The sequence below is a fragment of the Tamandua tetradactyla genome, chromosome 16 (genome assembly GCF_023851605.1).
Source record: "Tamandua tetradactyla isolate mTamTet1 chromosome 16, mTamTet1.pri, whole genome shotgun sequence".
NCBI classification, from domain to species: domain Eukaryota; kingdom Metazoa; phylum Chordata; class Mammalia; order Pilosa; family Myrmecophagidae; genus Tamandua; species Tamandua tetradactyla.
This window is the reverse complement of record NC_135342.1, coordinates 79,609,156-79,635,038: the sequence shown is the minus strand read 5'-3', so window position 1 is coordinate 79,635,038 and position 25,883 is coordinate 79,609,156. Positions and strand designations below refer to the sequence as shown.

Here is a 25,883-nt window from a genome sequence, read left to right as displayed (position 1 = left end):
TCTAGTTCTGTATTTCTCAGTTTTATGTTTTGGCTAAAGGCTGAAGTAAATGCTTCCTCCAACTAGCTGTGAAAGGTAGAGGTCTCACCTGACTGAAAAGCAGAGGGGAAGAGTTCACTAATTACTTGTTTCATCAGGAGTGAGCTGGTGCTTTGCAGGAAGAAACTGCAAAGTAGACTTCACTTACCATGCACACTCAGAACTGAGGTAGGTCCCTGGAAATGGGAAAGGTGTGTTGGGTTCATCTCTCTCAGAGCGGTTTTCTATTAGGCTAAGAAAAAGATAGGCCAGACCTGACACTATGTTTGGCTTCTGCCATCTGGAAGGCTATCACACTTGGAGCCTCCTCATTGGGTTTAAAGTTGCTGCTCTGAGCTTTAAAGACACCCTCTAGGAAAGGACATCACAGTAAATGGTTCAAGCTCATCAAGGTCAGACCCGCTGTGTCCAGCAGTGAGGGGTCTCTAGCTCACCCCCAAACTCTGAAGGAGGCCCAGGTACCTGGGGGGAGGACACACTGCAGGCCCAGCATGAGAGGGTTCTGGCCAGCCACAGCCGTTCTGCCCCTGCACTTGGCCAGGTGTGGTTCCATTTGAAAAGGTTCTTCTACCATGTCAACACTGTCTTTTAAACCATTTGTAAATTTAAAATCTACTCTGCTTATATCTATTAATAAGCAGTCTCTAAAGAAGGTAACAAAATAATAATATTTTGTTGTACTTTTTTTGTTTGTTTGTTGGGGACATAAGATTGGGACTGTCACCCCTGGCTTGAGAAGAAACTGGTAGTGATCAGTCCCACAAGGTGTGGTTTACATACTGATTCATCTAACTTGGGCTGCATCTGAACTCATTATATGGGGTTTTGCCATACGTTGTTGACTCTGCCTTCTCATTTACCTAGTAGAGGTCTTGGAAAGCTCTGCCCTGGAAATAGAGCAAAATTGTAGACCTGCCAGGAGGCAGCCAAGTCTGCCTCATCTGATGGTGGAATCTGGCTGTAATCAAAACCTCTTCCCTGCTGGGTTTGTGCCTTCCAAGACTCACCTTTTTCAAGAACCATTTAAAAGGTTATCTTCTCATTTCCTTTTATGCAGCAAAAGCTTCCCTCTGGGATCTAAATCCTGTTCCTGATCACCTCGCAGTCATGTAGTGACATTATGGAGAGCAACAGAGGGATGAGACCAGTAAATTATCTCTGGGGATGTTTATTGTAGAAATTCACTGCAGGAAAAGCCCTCTTACTGTTGACCATCTGCCTGGATGTTGCATTTGTAGTAAAGGGAGCACATTCATCCAGAAGCTTCCTGTTATGTGTGTGTGAATGGCAGGAACGTGCAGGAAGGAGGATTAACCAAGCTGGGACTTTTCTTAGTAAAGTTTTATTGTTCTCACAAGTGCAGTTGTCTCTTACTCCTTTACACTTATCAGGCGACTCAGCAGTCCAACTCCTGGCCTCTCTCCGATCCCTTCTCTTCTGGGAAAAAGTCTCAAAACTCTCAGGAACTCCAAGAGCTGGGGGAGGCAGTGTGGTGGGTACTACAGGTGTGAGCAGGACAGCACCCTCTGTCCCCTCATGGGTATAGTTATTTACTTATGTCACTACACAGAATGTTGAGCAGAAGTATGGGTCAGGGAACCCAGGGTAGCAGGAGTTTGTGATCTTGGATGTCAGGTTTTGGTTTTTTCTTAATTGAGATACAAACTGTAACATTTATCCCTCTAATATGTACATTTCAGTGGTTTCTAGTGTATTCTCAGAGTTGTGCGCTTATCACCACAATTTTAGAACTTTTCTTCACCCCGAAAAGTCATCCTGCACCCCTTAGCTGTCATCTCCCAAGTTTCCCAACGACCCCTCTAGCCCTGAGCAACCACTAATCTACTTTCTCTATATGTGGATTTGCCCTAATTTGGACATTTTATATAAACAGAATCACAGAATGGCCTTTTATGGCTGGCTTCTTTCTCTTAGCGTGTTGTTTTCAAGGTTCACCTGTGTTGTAGCCTGGATCAGTACTTCCTTTTCAGGTCTGAGTGATAGTCCATTGGGTGGATGTGCCATATTTTCTTTACCTGTTCATCTGTTGATGGACAACTGCATTGTTTCTACCTTTTGCCTCTTATGAATACTGCTGCTATGAACATGTATGTGCAGGTGTTTTTGCGGACATGTTTCAGTTTGGGGGGGCATGTACCTAGAAGTGGAATTGCTGGGTCATATAGTAAACTCTATGTTTAGCCTTTCAAGGAAGTACCAAGCTGTTTGCCAAAGCAGCTGCACCATTTTACATTTGTACCAGCAGTGGGTGAGAGTTCCGATTCCTCCACATCCTCACCAGCACTCTCATCATCTCTCTTTTTTATTACAGTCATCAGAGTGGGTGGGAGTGGTCTCTAATGGTGGCTTTGACTTGCATTTTTCTGATGACTGATGATGGCAAGTATCTTTTTATGTGCTCATTGGCCACTTGCATATCTTCTTTGGAGTAATGTCTGTTGAGACCCTTTGTCCATGTGGATGTCACTGCTTCAGCCAAGGTGCATATACAACTCTGGTGGCCAGTCACAGAACCCACTGGGAGCCAGTGCAAATAAAACAGAGAACACAGGGACTCTCAAAGACCCCAAGGACTTCACTTTGTCTGAATCCCCGGCAAACTCTGGGATTGGGGACTGTGGACAGAGGGGAGAGACTGCCAAACCCTCTCAGGCATTCTCTGTCTTTTGGGACATTTATTCTGCCTTTCTCAGCATCCTGGGTCTTGTTACTGCCAGTGAAGGAGGGTTGCCCCATAGACCAGATTGAATTAGAATCTGTAAGTTTCCTGTCCACATTCCTGAAGAAAAGAGTGCTTGGCCCAGCTTAGGTCAGATGTCCACTCTTTGTCCACTCAGCAGAGCGTTCTCTTTCTTCCCTCTACAGAGCCACATCTTTACTGTTCCAGGTTCCGTTCTGGGCTGAACTAGAATCATATCCCACTTCTGGATGGAGTAATTAAGGGGTCATAGTAAATATCCTCAGAGGAACTTAATCTATGATTTTCCCTCTAGGGTTCTCCAGCTTTTTGCTTTTACTAAAGCTATAGGACCAATCAACTCTCATTGGAATTGGTTCTGGTTTTGTGTTGTTATGAGAAAGTCAGTGCTTTGAGTAAGGGACAGATGGTGTTTTAGTTTGCTAAAGCTGCCGAAATGTAATATTCCAGTAATGGATCAGCTTTTGTAAAGGAGATTTATCAAGTTACAAGTTTATAGTTCTAAGGCTATAAAAATGTCCAAACTGAGGTTTGCAGGGAAAGATATCTTGACTCTGAAGAAAGGCTGAATGATGTCCAGGATTTCTCTGCCACTGGGAAGGTTTGTGGATGGCATTGGTGGTCCTTGGTTCAGGTTCACTGCTTTGTGCTTCTGACTCCAGTGGCTTAGTCTCCAAGGCTCTGGGGGCCCTCACTTAGCATCTCTGTCTTGGCTCTCTCCAGTTTCTGGCTTACTTAGCATCTCATGGGAAGGCGCATGGAAATGTCTGCTGGGCTCTGGTTTCTAATGGCTTTCCAAGCATCTCCACATGTCTCTATTTTGGCTTTCACCCAAATGTTTTCCTGTATTGGCTCTTTTAAGGTCTCCAGTAAGCTAATCAAAGCCCGCCTTCAATGGGCGGGCGGTGGTGGGGCGCCACACCTCCATGGAAATAATCTAATCAAAAAGCCAACCCCACATTTGGGTGTGTCATATCTCCATAGAGACAACCTAATCAAAAGTTTCTACTCTGAGCAATAGATCTGCACCCATAGGATTGGATTGGGATTAATATAAAAATGGCTTTTCTGGGGTACGTAACAGTTTCAAAACACAGACAGGAAGGTGGGGTCTGTGACATTTGACAGGTTAGAGACCCAGTAATAAAGCAGTGAGCCCCGCTATTGAGAGATGAGACTTTTAGCAGTCTTACCATGTAGAAACACAACTAAGAACTTAAAATTGTGAAAAAGACATTCTGTGGTTGAGAAAAAACCACACTACCCTGGGGCCCACAGACCTTCACCCAGACCCTGCCATCTTCTGTCACCAACCTTGTTTTGTGACATTTGATGAGTGCTTAGAAAAGGTACACTTTGTGGAACTGGTGCAATTGTTCCAAGAACTCTGCCAAAATTTTTTTTTATTTATCTTTACAATGACTCTCAAGAGGTCAGGTGATTTGTATATCCAGAGAGGAGAATGAAAGAGGTTAGTAAGGTGCCCAGGGCCTTGTGGCTCATGAGAGGCAGAACTGGGATTTGAACCACATCTATCTGCCTCCAGGCCACTGCTTTTTTGTTAACTTCTCATAGAAGGTTTCAGATGTGTGCAGTGGTAGAGAAAATAGTATAATGAACCCTGTTTATGGGCCTGTGGTCAGTCCTGTGTCATTGGTACCCTCATCCCCTTCCTCACCTTCCCCTGCCTGAGGTTATTTTGAAGTAGATCTCAGTCATTAGAGCAGTGCATTTATAAATATGTCTGTGTGTATCTTTGAAAAGTAAGGACTCTTCTTTTTCTAAAAACCTAGTCACAATTCCAGTAATCATGTAAAATAGTTTAATAATTTCTTAATATCATCTGTCCAGTTAGCTCACATTTAAAAGCTGTCTTCATTCTTTTACATTTGTTTTTGTTTGAATCAGGACCCAGATTCAGCCTGTACATTGTGATCAGTTTACAGTGTCTTATGTCTCTTTTAGTCTGTGTGGTCCTCTTCTAGCTCCATCACTTTTTCCCTTGAAACTTTTTAATTGAAGAAGCACAGCCCTTTGTCCTGTGGCTTTCCCCTCAGTTTGGACTTCACCGTTGATGTCCCTATACCACGTCTGAGCATGTTCCTCATCCCCTTACCCCCAGCCTTCTGGGTAGAGTGGGAGGCAGAGCCCCAGTCCTTAACTGCCCTTCGGGTGGCTCCTCGGGGAGTTGGGCGCCAAGATGAAAAGACATGGGGGAGAAGGAACATAAGGAAAATGTGGTCTTGTGAAGTATCAGCCTCTGGAAACGTGACATGGCTGGAAACACTTTTCCTAAGCTCCCCTATCTGGTCTCCTTCATTGTGTCAGAGTAGACGTGGAATGAGTACAGGCTGGGGAAGAAGGGTTTGCTAGAAGAGGCGGATTCCCACTAAATGCACGCAGGGGTGCATACAGAGGTATGTCTGGCCATGTGGTGCAGTAACGGGGAGCTCAAGGGCATCACCCTGGTCCTGTGATGCCCTGACTAGGGTTCACCAGGAAGTTGGGCTGTGAAACATTTGAGAAGCATTTTACAGGAAATCATCCCCTTGAAAATGGTTTTAAAATAAGAACTTGGGCTTAAAGAATAGGCCCTGTTACTTGAGAGGCTTGCTTTGATGGCACAAAGAGTAGGCGCCCAGTGGTGCAGAGGATGTGGGGTACTTGCCCTGCTGCTCTCTCATCAGAGTGTTCCTGCAAGACCCTCCTTTGGGTCTGGCCCCGCCAGTGGACACAGGACCACTGCTGGGGAAGGGGGGCTGGGTGGAGGGGTTCTCGCCCTGTTTGGTGAATCTGGTCCTGCAAAGACGCAGCCTCCAGAGACTCAGAATGAGACTCTTTAGGGAGTAGACCACAGGGGCCTTGGGAAGATTCCTGGAGCCCTGGAGACTGCCTTTGAGAAGCTTGATTGCCTACCCGAGTTCTGAGTCACAAGAAGGACAACTTGGAATCAGAAAATGCCTTGAAACAACATGCAGATCTCAAATTGCCGGTACCACCTAATGATTATTGGCCACCCCTGGGAGGTACAACGCATTTCTTAGAGAGCTGATTATAAATGACTCCTAAAGGAATGTGTAGTGTTGGAGTGTCCGGCGTTCCAAAAATGTAGTATAATTCCATTGTTTATTTGTTTTTACCAAGGAAAAGCACATCCTTGTCTCAAAATAATTATGGTATCTGAAGTTTTAAAATCTGGTCTATTGCTTTTGATTATGGAAAACTAGCATTGACCTACAGGGTATATACAGCACTAGAAGATCCTATATGGTCATAAGCATGAAGACCCCTGGTAGGTGGAGGAAAGTTGATTAAAGACCCCCGATGGTGATTTATAAGTTAAAGAAACAGTTTTATTTAATCTTTTGATTTAAAATATCAGAGACAGACGAGGCAAGATGGAGGCTTAGCGAGGTGTGGGATTTAGTTTGTCCTCCAGAGCAGCTAATAAATAGCCAGGAACAGTACAGAACAACTGTTGGGGCTACATCAGTGACCAGACACACAGTGTACACCAGTCTGGACCAGCTGGACTGGCTGCGAGCCCACCCAGAAACCATGAGTTCCCCAAGCTGTGGTGCCCCTCCTCCACAGGCTGCTTCCCAGAGGGGAAAGGAAAGGGACTTTACCAGCAGCAGGGGCTGGGTGCAGCCAAACTCCAGTTGTGGAATTAATTCACAAATTCTTACTACTAAAAATAGGCCCCAAGCTCAGCTGAACCTTGAGTAAAAGTGGAGGTCACTGTTTTTTTGCCCGGGCTGACGAAAAAAGAAAAAAAAACACAGGCATTTTTGGATCTGAAAAGGTCTGGGCCCTGAAGGAAAGTAGAGGGCACATAGGACCTGCAGATACACAGAGCAACTTACCAACTTAAGTTCTTGATTGGCAAACCTAAGAAATGGGGGTCCTGCTCTGAAAAGGATTTTTCGTTTTCATTTTTTTTGGCTGTGTCTTTATAGCTTGACTACTCTTTAGATACAGCTGTGAGGCTTCTCAGGCTCCAACTGCCCCTGGCATAGGCAGAATTAAGCTTGTTTGATTGTTTTTCTGGAGAATGTGCCTTCCGCAGAAGAGGGCTGGGGCCCAGCTCAGGTGGAATCCCTCCCTCAAGGAATTCAGACCCCAGGGTCTGGAAAAGTGAAGCAATTAAAGTCAGCCTTCAACCTCTCCTCTGTCTCAACCACACCCCAACAGGGGGAGTCTGCTGAAGTTAAAGGTACCACATCACCTTATGCTGGTGGGACCTGCAGGCAGAAAAGTGCCACATACTGGGCAGGATAGGAAAAACTCAGAGTCCAGAGACTTCATAGGAAAGTCTTTGGACCTGCTCAGTCTCACCCTCAGGGAAAACTGATGGAGTTTTCTTTCCTCCTGAGGAGGAGGCCAGTTTGGTCTGCAAAAATCTGGCTGGGGTCTATAATACCTAAGTAGACCCCCTAAGAGTGGGAAAAAGGCACCATGCAGTCAGAGCAAGGAACAAAAAACAAGAACTGAAAAATTCTGATCTGTTAAATAGATCAGAGGACTAGAATAAGCTGAACTGAATGTCAAAGAACAGATAGACAACAAAGTCATCCAGCAAGAAAATCCTAGGTAAAAACTGAAAAAAAAATCTCCAGAATAAACTAATTAAGGTAATTAAATGCTTAGACACCAGCAAAAAATAACAAATCATACTAGGAAAATTTAAGATATGGCCCAGTCAAAGGAACAAACCAACAATTCAAATGAGATACAGGAGTTGAAACAATTAATTCAGAATGGTAGTACAGACATGGAAAACGTCATCAAAAATCATATCAATGAATTGAGGGATGATAAAAGAAGGCAAGGAATGAACAAAAAGAAAAAATTGAAAGTCTGAAGAAACAAATCACAGAACTGATGGGAATGAAAGGCACAGTAGAAGAAATGAAAAAGAAAAAACAATGAAAATCTACAGTGTCAGATTTCAAGAGGCAGAAGATAGGATTAGTGAACTGGAGGATGGGACATCTGAAATCTGACAAACAGAAGAAAATATAGGCAAGAGAATGGGAAAATATGGACTCAGGAAGCTGAATGACAACATGAAGTGCACGAATATATGTGTTGTGGGTGTCCCAGACGGAGAAGAGAAGAGAAAAGGAGGAGAAAAACTAATGGAGGAAATTATCACAGAAAATTTCCCAACTCTAATGAAAGACTTAGAATTACAGATCCAAGAAGTGCAGTGTACCCCAAACAGAACAGATCCAATAATGTACTCCAAGACACTTACTAATCGCAATGTCAGATGTCAAAGAGAAAGAGAGAATTTTGAAAGCAGCAAGAGAAAAACAATCCATCACATTACAAGGGAAGCTCAATACGACTATGCATAGATTTCTCAGCAGAAACCATGGAGGCGAGAAGACAGTAGGATGATATATTTAAGAGAAAAACTGCCAACCAAGAATTCTATATCCAGCAAAATTGTCCTTCAAAAATAAGGGGGAAATTAAAATATTTTCAGACAAAAAAATCACTAAGAGAATTTGTGACCAAGAGACCTTCTCTGCAAGAAATACTAAAGGGAGCACTAGAGACAGATAAGAAAAGAGGTGTGGAGAAGAGTGTAGAAAGGAAAACTATCAGTAAAGGTAAAAAGAAGAAAAATTAGATATGACATATAAAATCCAAAAGGCAAAATGGTATTAGAAAGTACTACCCATATATTAATAACACTAAATGTTAATGGATTAAACTCCCCAATCAAAAGACATATACTGGCAGAATGGATTACAAAACAGGACCCATCTATATGCTGTCTACAGGAAATGCACCTTAGACCCAAGGATAAAACATAGGTTGAAAGTGAAAGTTTGGAAAAAGATATTCCATGCAAATAACAATCAGAAAAGAGCAGGAGTAGCTTTACTAATATCCAACAAATTAGACTTCAAATGTAAAACAATTAAAAGAGACATAGAAGGACACCATGTATTAATAAAAGGAACAATTCAACAAGAAGACATAACAGTCATAAATATTTATGCATTGAACCAAAATGCTCCAAAATATATGAGGTAAACACTGAAAAGAGAAATAGACATATCTACCACAATAGTTGGAGACTTCAATTCCCCACTGTCATCAATGGACAGAACATCTAGACAGAGGATTGATAAAGAAACAGAATTTGAATAATACAAATAAATGAGCTAGACTTAACACATATATAGAACATTACACCGCACAACAGCAGGATACACCATTTTCTCAAGTACTCATGGAACATGCTCAAGTATAGACCATATGCTGGGTCACAAAGCAAGTCTCAATAAATTTAAAAAGATTGAAATCATACAAAACATTTTCTCAGATCATAAAGGAATGAAGTTGGGAATCAATAATAGGCAGAGTGCCAGAAAATTCACAAATATGTGGAGGCTCAACAACACACTCTTAAACAACCAGTGGGTCAAGGAAGAAATTACAAGAGAAATCAGTAAATATCTCAAGGCAAATGAAAATGAAAACATAACATATCAAAACTTACGGGATACAGCAAAGGCAGTCCTAAGAGGGAAACTTATTGCCCTAAATGCCTATATCAAAACAGCAGAAAGGACAAAAATCAAGGAATTAACTGTCCACTTGGAAGAAGTAGAGAAAGAACAGCAAACTAACCCAAAGCAAGCAAAAGGAAAGAAATAATGAAGATTAGAGCAGAAATAAATGAAATTGAGAACATGAAAACAATTGAGAAAATCAACAAAACCAGAAGTTGGTTCTATGAGAAAATCAATAAGATTGATGGACCCTTAGCAAGGTTAAAAAAAAGAAGAAGAGAGAATACAAATAAATAAAATCAGTTATGGAAGAGGAGACATAACCACTGACCCCACAGAAATAAAGGAAGTAATGAAAGGATTCTTTTAACAACTTTATGCTAATAAACTCAACAGTGTAGATGAAATGGACAACTTCCTAGAAAAACATGAACAGCCAGCACTGATTTGAGAAGGAATAGATGGCCTCAGCAAACCAATCACAAGTAAAGAAATTGAATCAGTCATTAAGAAGCTCCCCGAAAGGAAAAGTCCAGGACCAGATGACTTCCCATGTGAATTCTACCAGACATTCCAGAAAGAATTAGTACTAATCCTTCTCAAACTCTTCAAAAAAATTGAAGAGGAGGGAAAGCTACCTAACTCATTCCACAAAGCCAGCATCACCCTCATACTAAAGCCAGACAAAGATATTACAAGAAAACTATAGACCAATCTCTCTAATGAATATAGTTGCAGAAATCCTCAACAAAATTCTTGCAAATTGAATCCAGCAGCACATTAAAAGAATTATACACCATGACCAAGTAGGAGTTATCCCAGGTATGCAGGGATGGTTCAACATAAGAAAATCAATATAATATACCTTATCAGCAAATCAAAGCAGAAAAACCACATGATCATCTCAATTGATGCAGAAAAGACATTTGACAAAATTCAACATTCTTTCCTGTTGGAAACACTTCAAAGGTAGGAATAGAAGGGAATTTCCTCAACATAATAAAGGAAATAGATGAAAAACCCACAGTTGGCATCATCCTCAATGGGGAAAAACTGAAAACTTTCCCCCTAAGATCAGGAACAAGACAAGGACATCCACTGTTACCATTGTTATTCAACATTGTGTTGGAAGTTCTAGTCAGAGCAATTAGACAAGAAAAAGTAATACAAGACATCAAAATTGGAAAGGAAGAAGTAAAACCCTCACTGTTTGCAGATGATATGATACTATATGTCAAAAATCGCAAAAAATCCACAGCAAAACTACTAGAGCTAATAAATGAGTACAGCAAAGTGGCAGGTTACAAGATCAACACCCAACAATCTAGTGTATAGATTGTTCTATACACTAGTATTGAACAATCTGAGGGGGAAATCAAGAAAAACATTCCGTTTACAATTGCAACCAAAAGAATAAAATATTTAGGAATAAATTTAACTACAGAGACAAAAGACCTGTACAAAGAAAACTACAAGTGCTGCATATATTTGTAACTGTTGCCTCTTATCTGCCTTAACATGCCCTGACATATCCAGACATCTCTCGTTCTTGCAAGCCTTGCTATTCTAATCCCCTGCCTAGCAACTCCTGAGCATATATCGCACCACCTTTTCACCTCTTCTTCATTAGACCATGTACACTCCTCACCTCACCACCCATTAATATTCAACACACCTCCTAACCAATCCACATCCTACACGACACCATACCAGCTGCCCATCAAAGTTTCTTCACCTCTAATTAACTCCCCCTCACCAACCCTATATATTCTTTGTGTTTCCTCCTGTCGGGGTCTTAGCCTGTAAGCCTTGCCAGCCAGCTAGGTCCCGCGAGCCCTATACAATAAATTACTGCTATTATTCTTTAGTCTCGGTTTATTGTGCTCGCGCGCCCTCCAGACCTTCGAGCCCCGTGGTCTCGTCTGACGCCGCTCTCCGGCCGAACCACATCCGAGGACGAGACCCCAGTGCGGTCGGGCTAGGCAAGCCCCAAGCCGCATACAAGAAATTGTCAAAAGAAATTACAGAAGACCTAAGTAGATGGAAGGGTATACCATGCTCATTGACTGGAAGACTAAATATAGTTAAGATGTCAATTCTACCTAAATTGATTTGCAGATTCAATGCAATACCAATCAAAATCACAAAAACTTACTTTTCAGAAATAGAAAAACCAGTAGCCAAATTTATCTGGAACGGAAGGGTGCCCTGAATAGCTAAAAATATCCTGAGAAAGAAAAATGAAGTCAGAGGTCTCATGCTACCTGACTTTAAGGCGTGTTATGAAACTACAGTGTTCAAAACAGCATGGTACGGCATAAAGATAGATATACTGACCAATGGAATTGAATAGAGTGTTCAGATATAGACCATCTCATCTATGGACAATTGATCTTTGATAAGGCAGTCAAGCCAACTGGCCTGGGACAGAACAGTCTCTTCAATAAATGGTGCCTAGAGAACTGCATATCCACATGCAAATAATGAAAGAGGATCCATATCTCACATCCTATACAAAAATGAACTCAAAATGGATCAAAGACCTAAACATTAGATCTAAGACCATAAAACTTTTAGAAGGAAATATAGGGAAATATCTTATCAATCTTATAATAGAAGTTTCCTAGACCTTACACCCACAGCATGAGCATTGAAGAAAGAAATCGATAAATGGGAACTCCTCAAGATTACACACTTTTGTTCATCAGAGCTCTTCATCAAGAAAGTAAAAAGCGTGGGACAGAGATCCTGGAATGAGCTGAGACTCAGCATCAAGGGACTGACAAAAACCCTAGGATGAGCTGAGAATTAACATCAAGGGATTGAGAGAAACTTCTTGACCAAAAGGGGGAAGAGTAAAATGAGACAAAGTGTCAATGGCTGAGAGATTCCAAACAGAGTCGAGAGGTTATCCTGGAGGTTATTCTTACTCATTAAGTAGATGTCACCTTGTTGTTCAAGATGTAGTGGAGAGGCTGGAGGGAATTGCCTGAAAATGTAGTGCTGTGTTCCAGTAGCCATGTTTCTTGATGATAACTGAACAATGATATAGCTTTCACAATGAGACTCTGTGAATGTGAAAACCTTATGTCTGATGCTCCTTTTTGCTACTATATCAACAGAAGAGTAGAACATATGGAATAAAAATAAATAATAGGGGGAACAAATGTTAAAATAAATTCAGTTTGAAATAGTGGTAAATGAAAGCAAGCGGTAAGGGGTATGGTATGTATAGTCTTTTTTTCTCTATTATCATTTTATTTCTTTTTCTGTTGTCTTTTTATTTCTTTTTCTAAATCGATGCAAATGTACTAAGGAATGATGAATATGCAACTATGTGATGATATTAAGAATTACTGATTGTATATGTAGAATGGAATGATATCTAAATGTTTTGTTTGTTAATTTTTTTTAATTAATAAAGAAGTTTAAAAAAAAAAAGAACAAATCAAACCTTGAAAAAAGAAAGTAAAAAGACAGCCTACACATTGGGAGACAATATTTGGAAGTGATATATCAGATAAAGGTCTAGTATCCAGAACATATAAAGAGATTGTTCAACTCAACAACAAAAAGACAGCCAACCCAATTACAAAATGGGCAGAAGGCACATAAGATGCTCAACTCCCCTGGCTATTAGGGAAATCCAAACCAAAACCACAATGAGGTATCATCTCACACCCACCAGAATGGCCATTATCAATAAAACAGAAAATGACAGTGCTGGAGAGGATATGGACAAAGAGGCACACTTATCCACTGTTGGTGGAAAAGTCAAATGGTATAACCTCTGTGGAAGGCAGTTTGGCTATTCCTCAGGAAACTAAGTATAGAATTGCCATATGGCCCGGCAATACCAGAGGACATGAGGGCAAGAACACAAATGGACATTTGTACACCAATGTTTATAGCAGTGTTATTTACAATTGCCAAGAGATGAAAACAGCCAGAACGTCCATCGACATACAACGGGCTATGGTATATACATGCCATGGAATATTATGCAGCTGTAAGACAAAGTTATGAAGTATATAACAACATGGATGGAATGTAAGGACATTATGCTGAGTGAGATTAGCCAGAAACAAAAGGACAAATACTGTATGGTTTCACTGATATGAACTGACATTAACAAATAACTTGGAGAATTTCAGTTGGTAACAGACCATCAGGAGATAGAAACAGGGTAGATATTGGGTAATTGGAGCTGAAGGGATACAGATTGTAGAACAGAACTGATTGTAAAAATTCAGGAATGGATAGCACAATACTACCTAACCGTAATACAATGATGTTAGAACACTGAATGAAGCTGAATGTGAGAATGATAGAGAGAGGAGGGCTGGGGGCACAAATGAAATCAGAAGGAAAGATAGACAATAAAGACTGAGATGGTATAATCTAAGAATGCCTAGAGTGTATAATGATAGTGACTAAAAGTGCAAATTTAAAAATGCTTTTGCATGAGGAAAAACAAAGGAATGTCAATAATGCAGGGTATCGAAAATAGATGGCAATTAATATTTTCAAACTTTAACTTATGTGTGAGACTAAAGCAAAAAATGTTTATTTAGTGCAAAATTTACATTTTGACTAGTGCGTTTCCTAATATAATTTATGTGGACAGCTTAATCGAACACCATAGTACTGGGAACCTTGAGTAGGGCTTGAGATTTTGTAGGTTTGTCCAGAGTGATTTCAACAGTGAATAAAAAAGTATTTGCAAAGTCCCCTTGGGGGAATGGTGAGAAAGGGGGAAAATTCAACTTGCCCAAGTGGAGAATTCTTGATATTCTTACAAGCAGTGGGGACAACCAAAGCAATAGGCTGAGCCCTCAATCTTGAGGTTTGTTTGTATGAAACTTAACCCCACAAAGGATAGGCTAAGCCTGCTTAAAATTAGGCCTAAGAGTCACCGCCAAGAGAGCCTCTTCTGTTGTTCAGATGTGGCCTGTCTCTCTCAGCCAACACAACAAGCAAATTCACTTCCCTCCCCCTCTCTACATGGGACATGACTCCCAGGGGTGTGGACCTTCCTGGCAACTCAGGACAGAAATCCTAGAATGAGTTGGGACTCAGCATCAAGGGATATGAGAAAACCTTCTTGACACTAAGGGGAAAGAGCGAAATGAGACAAAATAAAGTGTCAATGGCTGAGAGATTCCGAACAGAGTCAAAAAGTTATCCTGGAGGTTATTCTTACACATTAAGTAGGTATCACCTGTTTAGTAAAGGTATAATGGAGAGGCTGGAGGAAACTGCCTGAAAATGTGGAGCTGTGCTCCAGTAGCCATGTTTCTTGAAGATGATTGTATGATGGATGATACAGCTTTCGCAATGTGACGGTGATTGTGAAAACCTTGTGCCTGATGCTCCTTTTATCAGCCTTATCGACAGATGAGTAAAACATACGAATTAAAAATAAATAAAGAATAGCGGGAACAAATGTTAAAACAGTGTTAAATAACATTGATTGAAATGCTAGTGATCAATGAAAGGGAGGGGTAGGTGGTATGGTATGTATGAATTTTTTTCTGTTGTCTTTTTATTTCTTTTTCTGAATTGATGCAAATGTTCCAAGAAATGATCATGATGATGAATATGCAACTATGTGATGATATTGTGAGTTACTGATTATTTAACAAGAACGGAATGATCATATGGTAAGAATGCTTGTGTTTGTATGTGGTTACATATCTTAAATTAAAAAAAACAGTTATTAAAAAAGTTGCAAAGACAATATTGGAACACTTCACTTTTTTAACTTCAAGAAGTGCATTTGAGTGTTAAGAAGTGCTAAGGTCTTTTTTCTTTTTCTTTTTTTTCATTTTATGTATTTTTATTGGGAAAACTTCACCACCATACAATCCATCCAAAGCATACAGTCAGTGGTTCACAGTGTCGTCTCATAGTTTTGTATTCTTTATCATGATTATTTTTAGAACATCTACATTACTCCAGAAAAAGAAATAAAGAGAAAAAAGAAAAACTGCATGCATTCCATACCCCTTACCCCTCCCTGTTATAGATCAAGGAAGCACTAGGGTCTTCAGGGAAACAGCTTGGAGTGATGCCGTCTTTAACTGCTGCTTGTTTGTAGGAACTAAGACTTAGAGATTGCTCGACTTCCCTTGTGGCCCATCCCTGCCCCCACCTCCCCATTACATCTCTGAAGGCCTTGCTTCCGGCCAGTGCCCAGGGCTCCAGCTCAGATTCTTTAGAGTGCCTTGAAACCCACAGTTCTCAGCCTCCACCTCGGCAGCAGTCTTCCCTGCTGAGCATTTTACAAGTACAGAATGAGCCCTCACCCTGCAGAGATTCCGATCTGAGGCTGGGGGTCCAGCCAGTCAGGTGGGCTTGAGTGCCCCAGCAGCACCTCTGCTGGGCAGCACAGTTACACACCATCCCCTGAACCTCCACCTCCACCATTTCCCAAGAGTGAAGCTCCCATCTTTCCATTCACCCAGCCCTCATTGTGCTTTAACATCGTTTCCCCCGGCTTGCTGGTCACAGTGACCCAGTGGCTTTCATTCTCCAGAAGTGTGCATTTTCAGTGTGGAAGACAGGCTCTGAGGGCGTAAGAAGTTCCCTTTCTTAAAGCTGTCTCCCCGATTCATTCCAGTCAGGTCTGCCTCTTTTAGTCCATCCTACCACAGCTCCCAGATTAATAATCCACCAGTGTTTTTCATCTCCAGCCTGATCACAAAGCCTTCCTTGGTGCAGCCAACCCAGGCCCTCAGCTCCCTACTGTTCCTTCTGAGTGCCTCCTCCTCTGGTCTGCAGCTTACATTGTCCTAGATAGAATGACTCCTTGCTATCTGCATGCTGCCTTTTTTTTTTTGTCCACCCTATTATTTATTTTTAATCCATATGTTTTACTCATCTGTCCATAAGGTAGATATAAGAAGTATCAGACAGAAGGTTTTCACAATCACACAGTCACATTGTGAAAGCTATATCATTATATAATCATCTTCAAGAAACATGGCTACTGGAACACAGCTCTACATTTTCAGGCAGTTCCCTGTAGCCTCTCTGTTACGCCTTAACTAAACAGGAGATACCTATTTAATGTGTAAGACTAACCTCCAGGATAACCTCTTGTCTCTGGAATCTCTCAGCCATTGACACTTTATTTTGTCTCATATCTCTCTTCTCAGTCCATTGGTGCTGAGTCCCAGCTCATTCTAGGATTTCTGTCTCATGTTGCCAGGAAGGTCCACACCCCTTGGAGTCATGTCCCACGTAGACAGGGGGAGGGTAGTGAGCTTGTTTTTCATGTTGGCTGGAGAGAGAGGCCACATCTGAGCAACAGCAGCGGTTGTCTTGGGGGTGACTCTTAGGCCTAATTTTAAGTAAGCTCAGCCTATCCTTTGTGGGGTTAAGTTTCATATGAACAAACCCTAGGATTGGGGCTCAGCCTATTGCTTTGGTTGTCCCCACTGCTTCTGATAATATCAAGAATTCTGCACTTGGGGAAGTTGAATTTTCCTCCTTTCTCACCATTCCCCCAAGGGGACTTTGCAAATACCTTTTCATTCACTGTTCAAATACAACTGGAATTTATCAAGACATTACTCTGGACAAACCTACAAAATCTCATGCCCTACTCAAGGTTCCACATGCTTATGGTGTTTGCATGCTGCCTCTTGCCATCACTTCACATCTTGCCTTGCTCATCTTTCTCCAGCTCCTAGAGTACTTGGGTGTACAAACGAATGCACTGTTACAGCTTCTGTTCTCCTTGTCGTCAGGCACTGAGCCAGGGCAGGTGACATTGGTCACATTTTCCAGCTTTGTGTGTGAATGTTCTTAATTAAGTTGGCAAAGAGACAGAGGTGTTACATAAGTTAAGAAACTTGAGATAAAGTCCTTTTCGAGATTGTTTTGTTCACTGTTCCCTAAATGCAGCCCATAGGAAAACCCTCTGAGCAGGGCTTATCAGCACTTCCCACCACCCTGGGGTGCAGGAAATAAATGGTGTTGACAGAGATAATCAGCTGCCCTTGAGTGGGAGCTGCTCAACAGGTAACTCTTGCCTCTGATGTAGCCTGCAGTAAGCTAGGACGGACTCAGGTGATTTATCAATTTACGAAGGATAATGTGGTTTATTTTAGTATCTATGCGCTTTTTTAATGGAAAATAAACCTTCTAGTCCTGCCTGAGTAATAGTTACTTTTCCTGTTTATTATACTTTTAGTCACTTAAATTGTAAGTTATTTTATGTTATATATTTTAATTTTATATGTAAAATCTCTTAACATGAACTCCTATATTTATTTAATTTTTGTGTTAACCTTCTCCCCAGCTAAAATGTGTTTTGTTCAACTGTAGGGGGCAGTACCCAAAGGAAATGCTACGAAAGAGTACATGGAGAGTCTGCAGCTGAAGCCCGGGGAAGTGATCTACAAGTGCCCAAAGTGCTGCTGCATCAAGCCCGAGCGCGCTCACCATTGCAGGTAGCCACCATGCAAGGTGGGAGGGTGCCCGGGGTGGCCGCAGCTCTTGAACATGCTGGTGCACATACAGGGTGTGGGGCAGTGTGGCCGGACCATAGCAGCAGCATGATGTTGGGCTGTGTGGTGACCCATAGGTGTCATTTTCTTTCCACTGCAGAGGCAAGGCCATGGACCAGTCCTGCTGAATTCCATGGGGCCTTACAGGACTTTTCAAACAGTGCAGACTCTGGGCTTCTTCTCAACCAGAAGGGCTCACTGTGGCGGGGGCCCGGGGAAGTGCTGGGGCACCTCTTGTTTCCCTGGCACAGTCTCCTCAGGTTGTGTTTACCTGCCCTGCGTTTTGGGGCACATCCTCTGGGAGCCCGGGAGAGAGGCTGAGAACCATCCCCCTCACCCAGGTCAAGTGCTCAGTGGAACTTTGTGGCTCTGAACCTGTTATTCCACTGAATATTTTCCTTAGGAACCAGAAGGCTTTTAGATTAATTCAAAGTTAGAAATATGTATTATCAACTTTTCTCATTTATTCTCACCTTCCCTGCCTTTGATTGATTGATTTTGGTTGTGTTACTGTGTTTTCCTCAGAGGATGGAATACTAAAAATCAAACCTCTCCCTTTCAGTATTTGCAAAAGATGTATTCGGAAAATGGATCATCACTGCCCATGGGTGAACAATTGTGTGGGAGAAAAGAATCAGAGGTTTTTTGTGCTCTTTACTGTGAGTAAAAATGTCTTTGTAGAGATTTATACTGAATTTGAAACTCTAACTGGACTCTTGTCTGGAGTGGGTCAGTTGATTCTAACATCAGACTAGTTTCTTCTCCAGCTTTTTCACCAGGACACACATTAGGAGACTGTGCTGTCCTTGGTACAAAGGAATCTCACAGATGAATGTATGTTGCTTGTATTATTTTAGTTACTGGCTATGGTATATTTTTCTTTAAAATGCTTTAAATCATCTTTAATAGGGTCTTCCTAAAGTGTTTTATAACCATTTTCCTGCTTTATTTTTTTTAATTGTTTTTCTAGGTCCATTATGATCTTGGAAGGTGTTAACTGTTACAGTTTATTCCTTCTCTCATTAGTTTTTACTAACAAAAAGAAGTGAATATAGCATCGAGCAGTCCTTGCTCCTAGTAATAATTGCTTACAAATTACTAACTGATTTTCCCCTCGTTTTAGATGTACATAGCTCTGTCTTCAGTCCACGCTCTAATTCTCTGCGGATTTCAGTTTATTTCCTGTGTTCGAGGGCAGTGGACTGGTGAGTGGATAGTTTTTCTATCGTTCCCAGAAGTGCATGCTATTGGGTGAAAAGGGAAAGAGCTTGAAAGAAAGAAATCATTTTCAACTTTTGAAGGAAATCCTTATGGTTTCTTTAGGAATTAATTGAATTTTTTTTAGAATGATTAACTTTTTCTTTTTTTAGAATGGTTAACTTTTAATATTGCCATTTTGTTAGTAGAGTGAAGTCAGTTAATAATTTTCCTTAGCTAATTACATTAACTTCTACTAAGTGGTTTTATTTGAATCTTGCAGATTTTGAGCAAGTTAGTGTTATTCCCACCAAAACTCATCTTTGTTTTTTGGTTAGCTAGCTAACCACTGTTCGGAGTGATCCTTTGCATTACTCAACTATGTGTGAACCCAAGCAAGCGTAGTCGAGACCTGCATTAACTGGCCACCCTTAAGTCTGGAGATAGAGAAGTCCAGGTTCACCACGCCCCTGGGCACAGGCTGGGGAGTGGACAGGCTCCATGTGTGTCTCCCTGCAAGGATCACCCACATGTGTAGATATGCAACTTTAGTCCTTTCCTGGTTTGGGCTACATTTTATTAAGCAGTTTAATACATTGCTACAACGTCAGTAGAGATCTCAGATTTCAAGGAGTCTTTTTGAGAGTGCCATCCATGAAAGGGTAGGTAAAGGCCTGGAAGGGTTGAGCTCCTCTGCGCCTTGGTGAAGAGTGAATGTGCCTGTTTACAGAATGAGCACGTTCTCAAGTTAAACCCCTGATGTTCTCCATTCGAGGGTATTTATGAGATTCTGATGTCCCATCACAACCAGCCTTTTCTTGTTCGCAGAATGCAGCGATTTCTCACCACCAATAACTGTAATCCTGTTGATCTTCCTGTGCCTTGAGGGTCTTCTGTTTTTTACTTTCACTGCGGTCATGTTTGGCACCCAGATCCACTCAATATGCAACGATGAAACGGTATGCTCAGTTCTCTGCTGCGTTTGCTACGTGTTTGGTCAGAGACCGAGTAAATGGGAAATACTGGTGTGGACAGCAGGTGTATGAACACTCCCTGGGGAGATCCCTTCAGTAGCCTTAATAAGCTTAGCCCAGCCTCCTGGATTCGTGCTTGCTGTCATTCTGCGTAGTGCATATTTTGCATAGTAAGCATCACTTTGATTTGAAAGTCAGTAAATTCTCAGTTTCTAGAAGACCCTGCCACCATAGCAGATAAATGAGTTTTGGGGAATTGATTGCCTTCAGGTTCTTCCTGCAAGTCAAGAGAAGGCACTTGATAAATACTTGCAGGAGTGATGAATGGATAAAAGTGCTGGTGCCCAGCTCGGGGACAAGCCCCTTCTCCCACCCCCTGTGGCTCTCTGAGCTTTGATGGACTTTCTGCCCCCCTCCCCACTGACTGCTGGTGGCTTGGTCATGATGAGTGGAAAGCAAGAAGGTCAGTCTGCAGGTGCCAAATGAGGCTAACGATTACTGAAGTGTAAACGTCCAGAATTCTTCTGAATTTATGTCTTATCTGCTTACTTGGCATGTTAACCTTGATACTTAAACTTATCTAGTTATCTTCTCTAGTTATCTCTTTCCACTTTCTCCCCTGCTGTTAATTTGGGTTGTTGGGTAGGATCAAGGAGCAACACTTCCATTCCAAGTTTGGAACAAGATACATATCTCAAGTATTTATCATAAAATGTCACAAAAGGCCCCAAGGCTCTGTAGTGCTGGGTTGTTTCCCTGTGGTCGGTGATGTGCCCTGGAACTCGTCTCTGCTCCCATCCTTGGTATGAGCATCAAGGCGCTCGGGTAGTGTGGGAAGAGCCTCGGGTAGTGTGGGAAGAGCCTCGGGTAGTGTGGGAAGAGCTTCGGGTAGTGTGGGAATGGAGGTGTTCTGATGCCACCGACTTTTTCTTGTTCACTTGGATCAGGCCACCCCTAGGTTGGGAGAGAGGCACATAGTAGCTGTTTCAGAAACATTCTCTTGATTGACACACTGCCCTTAGTTTTATCAATTTAGATAGTATTTCTTAGTCAAAATCATTTGTGTAATTCAGTATGAAGGGACTCAGCCCTCTGACATTTAAAAGAAAGAACTTTCTAACACTCGGCCTGTGTTTATCCATGTGGCTGCAAGTTCCTCTTCCTGTGGAGCTTTGACTTGTTCGGATTTGCTCTGAGAGGAGATAGCTGGGGATTAGACCAGCAAGAACTAGTGGTTACTAAGCTTGTTGAGGATTTGCTTTGCATACCTGGGCCCATTGTATTTCACCTGTGTCAGTGCCCTTTCTAGGTAGGTGCTGTTGTCTTCCCCATTTTACAGGTGAGGAGACAGAGGCACAGAGAGGGCAGTCGCTTGTCCAAGGGCATGCAGTTCTTAGGTGTCCTGCCTGGATTGGCCACCCTGGCTGTCTGGCTAGGTGCCTACAGCAGGCCTTCTCTCCCATTCTAGGTTCCCCTAATGACTCTCTGAAATGGAATTTGGGTTGTGGTCCTGTAGTGTGGTGCATCTCGATTTGGCAGCACATTCGACCCACTTGGGGAATCTTTTGTAAAAGACCAGAGTTGGGCCCTACCTTGGTCTGATTGAATCTGACTCTCTGAGAGCAGGGCCCAGCATCAGCCACTTTTTGAGTTCTTTGGATGCTTGGAATCTGCAGCTCAAGTTGGGGACACTGCAGGACCCCACCACTGGGACCCCAACAGGCTAGATGATTCTGTGCAGTTTTCCCTCCTTGACATCTGTATTATGGAAATGGCATGGACACTGAACCTGCTCTCTTAGACTGTGCCTCTTCTCCCTGCTGGGGGAGTGGGCCTAGTGCCCAGCAGGTGGCACAGAAGGAGGAACCTAGGGTGCAGGTGCCTGTCCCAGGGCCCTCCAGGCCCCACTCACCAGAGCTCACTTGTCTGGTTTTAATCCTTTTATTTTTTACATGGGCAGGCATCGGGAATTGAACCTGAGTCTCTAGCATTATAGGCAAGAACTCTGCCACTTAGCCACCGTGGCCCACCCTGGCTTTAATTCTAACCCACTCACGACCTGAAGGCTGTTTGTGGCCTTTATCTATTGTCTTTGGAGTATGATGGGATATTTTTGTTACAGTGCAGGATTCCTTTTCCTCTGTGTGTGAACATAGCTTCTAAATTTAAGCAGAAACCAGTGGAAAATTGTAAAATGAAGCACAAACTTGATTATTGAATGCAATTGTTCGTAACCTCTGTGGGTTGAATATCTGGGAACCATAGACCTCTAGAAAAATGGAGATTTTTTTCTAAAAACTAGTTTTGAAAAGAATGGAGAAATGGAGAAACTTTTCAAATCTGCTATCAGCTGGGTGATGATGGTTCATGCTATGTACTGTATTGAATGGTTTTGTCCCCAGTGCTGTCTGACAAGAATGTAATTTTTTTTGTTTTTTTAACATTTTTTATTGTGAAATATAACTTATGTCCAGGAAAGTGATAAATTTCAAAGTATAGTTTAATTAGTAGTTATATAACCAATTTCAAAGTATGGTATGGGTTACAGTTCCATAATTTCAGGTATTTCTTTCTAGTTGTTATACTAGAGGCCAACAAGAAATATCAATATAGTAATTCGGTAGTCACAGACACTTGTTAAATCCTATCATCTCTGTTATAACTCCTCGGTCTCATTTGATCCTTCTCCCAATCTTCAGTGGTATTTGGGCAATGACCATTCTAACTTCTTCATGTTGAAAAGGAGTGTCGGCATGATGGGGTAAGGGGATGTAGCTGGTTGATGTTCTTAGAGAGACTGGTGCCTCTGGATTTCACGGCTTATCTGGCCTAAGAACTGTCTGGAGGTTTTAAGTTTCTGAAAAATAAACTTATTGAATGAAGCTTTTGTAGCGCCTCAGATAGAGCCCTGGGAAAGTGTAACGCTTAAAGAAGCCTGCTGGACTGAGAGCTGCGCTAGAGGAGATGCAGGTGCATAACACACGTTAGCCGATATACTGCTCGGGAGTACTCTTAGGAACGCTACAGGATATTACTAGGAAGCAGGGCTGGCTGTCATGAATTTCTCTCCATTTGATACAAAGCATTATTGGTAAAGCCTCGCATGGGATTCCAGTGGCCAAGTGAGGCCCCAAGGTCTTTATATGGGTTGACAGCTAGCGGTGGACAGTGAGGCTGCTTGCCCACAGGATCTCCTCCTGTATTCTGGTCTCGCAGTTGCTGCTCCATCTTTCTGTCAGGTGGTGTCTGTCAGGGAGGGTCCCAACATAGACTTCAGTGGTGCAGACGGCAACCAGTTGCTGGCTGTGTGCCAGGCAAGGTCATTGCTGCTGGAGCCTGCACAGAGAGCCCACCCTTTACTTGAATACTTTGTCCTGTGGTGAAATGGGGTTCTTGGGTTTTGTTGGGGGAGGTTCCCCTATTTTAGCCACCCGACAGGACTTGTGACTCTGTTTGGTGTTGCTTGATGTTGTCTGATACTTGCTTTTATTTTTGCTTCCAGGAGATTGAGAGACTGAAAAGTGAGAAGCCAACGTGGGAGCGGAGACTGCGGTGGGAAGGGATGGAGTCTGTCTTTGGAGGGCCCCCTTCCCTCCTGTGGATGAATCCCTTCGTAGGATTCCGATTTAGGCGACTGCAGATGCGAGCTCGGAAAGGAGGCCCTGAGTTCTCTGTTTGAGGCTCCTCTCATCATGCTGGAACTTGCTGACAGACTTTAAATTATTTATTTGGGCTCTGAAAGGGTATTGATGGCTCATCTGTGACCAGTGGGGCAAACTGAACCTACACAAACCAATTGCTTGCAGCAAGCAGAGTTTTATATCTTTATAGTCACAGATGGCAGATTTTCCAAAAGTAACACTGGATGATCAGTTTTCACTTGGACAACTAGTGAAAGGTGTGTGGCCACACAAAGAAGCCAAATGTCATTATCTTCCTGCACAGTTAGGATTTTTGTTAGGAATATTTTGCATTTTATAAGAAGCTGTTTGGGATATTACATAGGTTATTAAAATCCTGTGTACTGAGTTGCATTTTTCAATCATGAAGAAAAAAAAAATCAATGTTGTGAACAAGAATTCTCACACTAATGTTTCAGGGAATTCCTATTTACCCGCGATTTCTTAGTGCTCCCCCTTGATCTCCAAAGGGGAGTTCACTTAGAAATACATTTTGGTCTTGATTAGCTCTAACACTTACTTTGCACCGAAGTTGCAAAAGGTCTGGGCACTGAACAGCACGGCGGGTCCAGGTTCCAGTACACTCCACGGTGCCGCCAGAGAGGTGGCCCTTCCCCCTTGCAGCAAGTCTCGTGTGCGTGCGTGCGTGCGTGTGCGTGCATGCGTGTTTAAACTGGCAGTGTTGTTTAGATGATAGGACATTTAATGACCGTGTACAGCAACAAGCTATTTTTTAGAAACCAACGTTTCAGGGAAGAGGGGAGAGCCGCTGCAGCGCCCTCCTCCGGTGGGGCTGACATGAATGTATTGCAGACTGGAGAGCGTCTTGATCCAAAGAACAGGTTCCCACGTGGTCCTCTGTCGCCCTCCTGTTTTAATTTCATTTTTAAGTCACGGTGCACAGGGACCTCAGCACTGATCTTTTTATTGTTGTTTCAGACAAATTAGCAGTAAGAGAAGACAGAATCTCACTGTGGCCCTCATACTCTGTGGCCCTAACACTTCACTGCAGCACACCCAGCAGGGTCACAAAAGAAGCCAGGTGTCTGCCTTCTGAGGTCACTGAGATGGTTTGGGGACAGCGGGTAGCAAGCCCTGTAGCAGGGGCAATGCTTTGTGCCTCCACAGGTGACGGGAGGAGACAGGTTATGAAAACACCGAAGCAGTGAGGAATTAACAGCTGGTTTGATTTTTGGTTTCATTTCTGTTTGTTTCTCTACCCGTGCCCCAAGTGATAAAATAGGAATGAACCTTGGTGCAGAGCTTAAACTTATGCCAGAAAGCAAACAGCTCCCCTCTTTGGGGACTTGCCTTAAACTTGCCTGGTTTGTACATTTTTTGCCAGATGCGTCAGGAAACGATCTCTAACAGATTCTAAAGGTCTTCTTTTAATTTTACCTCCCACACTAGGAAAGGTTTGTGCTTCCCTCCCAGTCATCATGCCTTCCTGTTTAAACTGTGAACTTTTTTTAATTTTAATTAATCTGTACCCTAAACTCATTAGGGCTTATACCACTGTTGATGCAGAATCGCAAAGGGACCTACTTGCTACACAATCGGTAGCCAAATGAACAAAACCACATGATGTTTTGAAGCGGAATCAGTCACAGCCCTGTACCGACTGCGTCACAGCCAGAGGAACAAACACGGATCGTGGGTGACCCAGGAGACACGCGCCTCCAGGGGTTGTTTTACATATTCATTTGCACATCCATTGTCTGGGTTGGACATGTGTATTGGGCTTCAGTGTGAGGCGTTTAAGATGTATATCCTGTTTATCAATAAAAAATTATCCAACTGGTTGAATCCTGTGAGACTTGGCAAGTATGTGCAAATCAAGTATACTTGACTTTCCAGTTCCTCTTTCAATGTAACTTTTATATGAATAAAGTAACCAATTGGCAGTTCTCAGAGAATGATGTGGCAGGTGATCTCAGTGGCCGTGCATGTGCTTTCTTGGGAGGCCCGCCTTCTCTGGCAGCCCCCACTGCTCGCACCCTGCAGCTCTTCTCTTCCCTCCTGTGCAGCTTCTACAACCCCCATTGTGCTTTAGTTCCCAGGACAGACGACTGCAAAACCTCCTCTCCACGCTCTGGTTACTCAAGCACCACTCGGCCTCTGCCCTGCCCACATACTCCTGCTCACCCGGTATTTTACATCATTTTACTGAGCTTTATGTAGTTGTTTTCCTAGACCATGTTGAAATAAAAACATAATTTAAAAAG

At 42.4% G+C, this 25,883-nt stretch overlaps 1 protein-coding gene across 2 annotated transcripts in view; it reads left to right on the top strand.

Moving 5' to 3' along the window:
• The window catches only part of ZDHHC7 (zDHHC palmitoyltransferase 7), a 47,178-nt gene extending 21,714 nt beyond the window's left edge, over positions 1-25,464 (top strand). For both annotated transcript variants that reach the window (XM_077133211.1, XM_077133212.1), the window contains exons 4-8: positions 17,626-17,750; positions 18,370-18,466; positions 18,931-19,012; positions 19,833-19,963; positions 23,481-25,464. In XM_077133211.1, coding sequence (XP_076989326.1) covers positions 17,626-17,750; positions 18,370-18,466; positions 18,931-19,012; positions 19,833-19,963; positions 23,481-23,657 — 612 coding nt within the window. In that variant the 3' untranslated portion in view covers positions 23,658-25,464. The remainder of the gene's footprint in view (positions 1-17,625; positions 17,751-18,369; positions 18,467-18,930; positions 19,013-19,832; positions 19,964-23,480) is intronic.
• The last annotated feature ends 419 nt before the right edge of the window (positions 25,465-25,883 follow it).